The sequence below is a fragment of the Cynara cardunculus genome, unplaced genomic scaffold (assembly GCF_001531365.2).
Source record: "Cynara cardunculus var. scolymus isolate 2C unplaced genomic scaffold, CcrdV1 Un_Scaffold_609, whole genome shotgun sequence".
Taxonomy (NCBI): domain Eukaryota; kingdom Viridiplantae; phylum Streptophyta; class Magnoliopsida; order Asterales; family Asteraceae; genus Cynara; species Cynara cardunculus.
The window spans coordinates 131,987-138,011 of record NW_020200593.1 but is presented as its reverse complement, the minus strand read 5'-3'; the positions used below and the strand labels follow the sequence as shown (position 1 = coordinate 138,011).

The 6,025-nt window shown below is 36.5% G+C and overlaps 1 protein-coding gene across 2 annotated transcripts in view; it reads right to left on the bottom strand.

Annotated features, from left to right (window-relative positions):
- Positions 1 to 2,806, bottom strand: part of LOC112501824 (U4/U6.U5 tri-snRNP-associated protein 2-like) — a 9,208-nt gene extending 6,402 nt beyond the window's left edge. For both annotated transcript variants that reach the window (XM_025105556.1, XM_025105557.1), the window contains exon 1: positions 2,342 to 2,806. In XM_025105556.1, coding sequence (XP_024961324.1) covers positions 2,342 to 2,662 — 321 coding nt within the window. In that variant the 5' untranslated portion in view covers positions 2,663 to 2,806. The remainder of the gene's footprint in view (positions 1 to 2,341) is intronic.
- Positions 2,807 to 6,025: the final 3,219 nt, after the last annotated feature.

The following is a 6,025-nucleotide window of genomic DNA, read 5'->3' as shown; positions in this document are numbered from 1 at the left end:
CGGCAATTTTGGAGGCTAAACATGGCCCCTCTTAAATGTCGCCAACACTCCCCTCCCAGGGCTCGAACTCGGGTTCATGACTATGTCATGCCCAAGCCTTACCACTAGGCTGGAAGGTCTTTGACACACACTATCTGCCACAATCTCCAGATTGTACACTTTGTATCAAGTCTTGCTCTTCAAAATAGCTTAGCATCTTTTCCCTACTCTATGATCATAAAACATGATGGTCAGAGTGATACCCTTGATTCTGCTCCTTCTGCTATTTCAAGTTCATGTCGTAGTTGAAGTTTTGATATTAATTTAAAGCTTAGGTGGAATTTTGAGACTGACATTGAGATTGTGAGCTATAAAGACCATCTAAGAATATCAGAATAGTCAGAACTTCATGGCAGAAGCTTTCTACAAAAAAAAAAAAAGATTTCATGGTATCTTTTCATTTAAATAGGTGATGTGTATTAGTTTGTAGTATGTTGTTCAATGGCACAGATCAAGTGTGCAGGTTATTTTTGTACCATCATCAGTATATATCTTTGCCTTTCAAACCACAAAAGCATGAACCCTGGCCTTAAATACACTATAATAGTATAATGTAATAAAAATCAAACACTTTCATAAAAGAACTTAAATTATATGGCAAATACCACTTCAAGATATAGTAGTATACTCTTGCTCGGTGCACTCGTCAAGTCAAACAAATTTCTAGCTCTCTGTGACTATGCGTAGAACCATAATTTGATAATGTGCTATGCCAGACTTGCAGCAAAACTTCCCCAGCACCAAATACATGATTTGCACAGAACATACAAGAACAATTATTAACAGAACCTACATAATTATTTATCCCAGTAATTAGCTAGTATTTGCATCTACTGTTGAAAACAGTGCATCTAATCCTATACTTTTTTCCAGTAAGATGATAACCTGGTAAGCAATTATCAACAATACCAAAGTGAAGACTATTTCTACAAAATTATCCATGTGCAGCATGATTAGAGTCTCTATTCTCAAATATGATTTTCTGTCCAGAGTCTAACACCATAGATCCTGAGCCCTCTACTATTTTCTTCACTATGATGTATATGGAAAATTTTGAAGTTTTTCATTAAACTTCCATGGTTTTTCAGTAAAACATTAAATGGAGCTATAAGGCTGAGTGACCTTCTAGCATTTGAATCCCTTAAGCAGGGATAAAGCATATGCCTAATCACACACAGTCTATATATTTGAAAATATAAATGTTATTGTTTTTTTATTGTGTAAGGATATGACATCATTTTAAAGTTTTAATACTATCTTATGATTCAATTATTATTCTTTCAAATGTTTAATTTCTCTACTCAAAAAGGATTGGGAAGATTACCACGTTTGAGAAAAAACGATTAACCCAAAACTTAGTTTTTCAAAAAATAAAATTCAACAATTAGTTGTCCATGGAAGCATCGGGTTTACTTAATGACTAGAAAGCTAATTGAGAGGCCATAACTAATCAAAGCGGTGGCAGAACGCCTAATGCGTAGGTAAGCGGTTGCTAAAGCGACCCTAAGTGAGGATATTTATAGCATTGACCAATTACATAATTATACTGTCACAAGCACACATCTTTTCTATCCAAATATTATCAAACTAACTAATATAAATCATCAAACGATTAGAACAATCAACACCCTTTCTGTTAGATTTGTTTTTGTCTCTCATGTTTCATCTCAATTGATCATTTATGTTAGTAAATATGCATAAAAGAAACAAAAAATGCTGTACTTGAGATGATTATGAGAGTATAAAAGTGTGGTTGATAAATCCTTTTTGAGGTATGCAATTGAAAATCCAAGAAAGTTCAGTAATAACTTCATTCATCTTCTGGTTGCATGGTTTATATGGTGCATGTCTACCACCACAGTACTCCCAAAATATTATTGTCTGACCTCATGATCAATCGGATTGGTATGCTCCAATTGAAAGGAGTGTTCTTTTGTGACCATTGATTGTGTACAACAACTTCATTGCCAGTTTGCCGCACATCAGTCGTGTGCATTGGGAGTAAGATTTCTGTTGCCAAAATTCTGTCTATAGGTTTAAATATTGAATCCAGAAACGCCTGAGCCTCTCTGGTGTTCTGTTCCCTATTAGTGTGATATATATACTGCTAAATTGATGATACAGTTTATACATTATGCGTCGGGTTCTTAAAATTGAACCTACACCAAATTAGTACTAAGAGATAACTCTTTTCGCAAACATTGGCTAGTAAACCCAACGCAAGCTCCAAATCTTCAGAAAAAAGAACTCTAAATGATCAAAATTAAACACAATAAGGAAAATGAGGAATGGAAGTAAATACCTGACGATTAACAGTGTCAAGGTAAGGGCAGTCTCTACGGATTTCAATCATCCTATTATGCCTCCCTTTACCAAATCCATTAATATATTCCTCTTCCTCATCGTCTTCCTCCTCTTCCTGGCGGTTATTAAGATCGTTTTCCTCCACTTTCTTACCATCTCGTTCATCATCTTCGTCGTCGTCGTCGTCGTATGTTGCAAGTGGAAGCAGAGCGTTATCAAATCCAAGCTGAGGTGGCGACAACGAAGATCTTTCGATTAATTTCTGCTTCTTCGAGTGCTGTTCTTCACTATTTTCGACATCTTGGCGCTTCGTTTTCATTGGATTTTCACACACGAATTTCAGTAACTGTAACGAAACGAGGTAGAGTCGATTCGATATCCTCTTGACGATGCTGGAAAAGATCCCCGAGAGGATGACAATGAGGCTTCTAGGGCTTTGTTTTTCCTGTTTTTCCCCGGTGGACGGTGGACCTGAGCTGTTCTTGAAGCGGTTTATGGTCCATCGATTAGGTTTTATGAGTTTGTTTTTTCTTTAACCCAACTCATCTCGAGTCAGATACCTATTCGAGTTCTACAATCTTCAAATCTTAGGTATAATTGGAATGTTTGGGATTGCTTATAAAAATAATTTATTGACTTATTTTGATATGACATCGGTAATAAACACTTTTGAGTGTTTGGATGAACAACTTATACCGGTGTCAAACCGGTAATAAGTAGTTTTTAAAAAAGTTAAACTCTTCTGACTTATAATAAGTTGATAAGTACTTTTATAAAAAAACATAAGTTATTTCAAATAAGCAATCTCAAACACCCCCTAGATTACAACTATTTATACACAATTCAACTTTGATGAATTCGATTCTTTCTATATTATATAACCATATATTTAATATGATTATTAAAATGTGTACATTAGATACTAAACCAACTCATCGTTAGCTATATTCATAATTATATTACAAATTTCAATCTTAACTTTACTTTCTTATTTACATGAACTTTAAACTTTCTTCTATGAGTTTGTTGACTGTTTGACAGACCTGTAACTTTAAATGCACAAAGTTGCATGTTGGTTGTTCTTTTTCATTGAATGTTGAGTTTGTCGCAACATGTTCTGGAAGCCTGAGTAACCAATCCTATATACTATAATCACATAGAAAATGGAGTACATAATTGCCTATGTAACTGTTAGCATTAATAGAAAGTCTCATGCAAGCATCTTGTAAGTTGTAACATCCAAAACTCTTCATATTTTATCTATCCTTTTAGTCTCTAGTGAGTAGCCGAAATCCTAGTGTTAATCTTGGATTGCTGGTTTAGTCTGTTTTTGTACCATCTTATTAACTTAGGGGACTTGCCTTGGAAATTAGCTTTTGGGTGTAGTGTAAACAGGCCTTTGGGTACTTGGACCTTATGATCAATTATGAATACATAATCTCATTAGATGAGAAGCATACTCTTGTGTTCCTGCTACTCTTGATGTGAATTTTACTTTTTAAGAGTCATTGGGTACTTGGACCATATGAAATTCAAGAATTTTACTTACTTCAAATTTTTCGGATGCTAATTGTATCTGTATGCAAATTCAATATCTCTATTGAATCCCTACATATGCTAGTCAGCCTAAAGTAATGGGAGAGGAATTTGGAGTAAAGTGGGAAGGGATGGAAAATGGGAGAATGGGGATGGACTGTAGAGCTGATCATTTGCGGGCTTGGGTCGGATCCGAGCTAGACTTAACCCATTTTTTATCCAACATGCCTAATATGGTAAAATCAAGCCCGTTTTTACGGGCTTGAAAACTTACCCATACCCATCCTATGAACGGTCCCGGATTCCCACGGACGGACAAAATCTTGTTATATTTTTATAAAAACAAAACTTATATAAAATCATAAGTTATGTAAAATAATTCAAAATACATAACAATTTTTCCAACATAAATACATAACAAAATACATACTTTAGAAAGAAATTATTTCGCTAAATATGAAGTACCGATAAAAAAAATGACTAAATGAGATATTAAGGATTTGATCAATTGAGGTACTTATATTTTTAAATTTAAGATTTTTATAGAATGTTATTATCATGAGTCATAATTAAGTAGGAATTGATAAAGTATTAAGATTTTTCAATTTTAGTAGTAAATTTTAATTATAAAAGTTAATTATTATAAACATATTAATGGGCCTGGCGGGCCTGTCCAAATTTTTTTTCCATTACCCATATCCGCCCATTAATTTTAACAAGTAAGTCCAGACTAGGGATGGCAACGGGGCGGGGATGGGTTCGGGGTTTGCAATCCCCGGCCCCGGCCCCGGTTTATACACACAGTCCCCGGCCCCGGCCCCGGCCCCGGTCAACTTTCGGTCAACCCCCGGTCAACCTTCGGTCAACCCCCGGTCAAATAAAAATTAATAAGTTTTTTCTAAGCATGATCAACATAACAACATAATTACATCATATCTAGTCTTGCCTAATAAAAATAATAAAATTGTAACATTAACAATAATCCAAAGAAATGTAAAATTTAAAACAAGTGTTAATATAATTACATCATATCTAGACTCTAGTCAAGAAGAGTAGAAGAGGATTGAAATTTGGACATATCAATTACAAAGCCCAAGTCCATAAGTCCAACAGGCCGCACATATCAATTATAAGCCCAAATAATCAAAATGTTAATATTTATATATAACGGGTGCGGGGCGGGTCGGGGGATACAATACCCGGCCCCGGTTTGCCTCTACCGGGGATCCCCGGCCCCGGCCCCGGTACCCGTTTTAGCGGGGAATCCCTGTCCCCGTCCGGGTCGGGTGAACCGGGTTCCCCACCGGGTCGGGCCAAATCACCATCCCTAGTCTAGACCCGTTCATTTCTTCGAGAATGGTAATCTAAGTCCGCTTTTCTAACGGGCCGGACATGACGGGTCAAGCGGGTCATCCGCCCGTGAACAATTCTAAGAGGGAGGGAGCTGGTCAATGGCTTTAACAGCCTAAAGTCAAACCATGCAGGCGACTTTCACGCAGCACAACCCCCGCCAACCAGTGCACACAAGCGATAACTGCTAGACCCAACCCGCATTTGCTACTGTTAGTTTCCTTTTGAAATGTTTCGAGGCTCGACCACTCCAATAGCTAATGTGGCTTAACCCGCATCAAACTCCCCCAAAGGCCTGTGTACACTACACCCAAAAGTTGATTTCCAAGGCAAGTCCCCTAAGTTAATAAGATGGTAAAAAAACATAACTAAACTAGTGATCCGAGATTAACACTAGGATTTCGGCTACTCACTCGAGACTAAAAAGATAGATAAAATATGGAAGAATGTTGGATGTTACAACTTGCAAGATGTTTGCATGAGATTTTCTATTAAGGCTAACAATTACACAGACAATTATGTACTCCATTTCCTATGTGGTCTTAGGGGCTGTTTACCAAATTTTCTATTAAGTCATGTATGGATAAATTTGTCTGTCTGGATAAATTTATGTTGTTGTTTACTATTCTATCTGAATCAACAGTCTGAATAACAAAAATGACCAATTTATCCCTTGAGTTTGAACTACGCATTGTTGCTTCTCTCCTCATCTCTCTCGACTTCCATGAACAAAAAACCCAAAAACCAAAATCAAAAACCAAGAACAAAAACCAAAACCTGCATCTCCTTCCTCAAC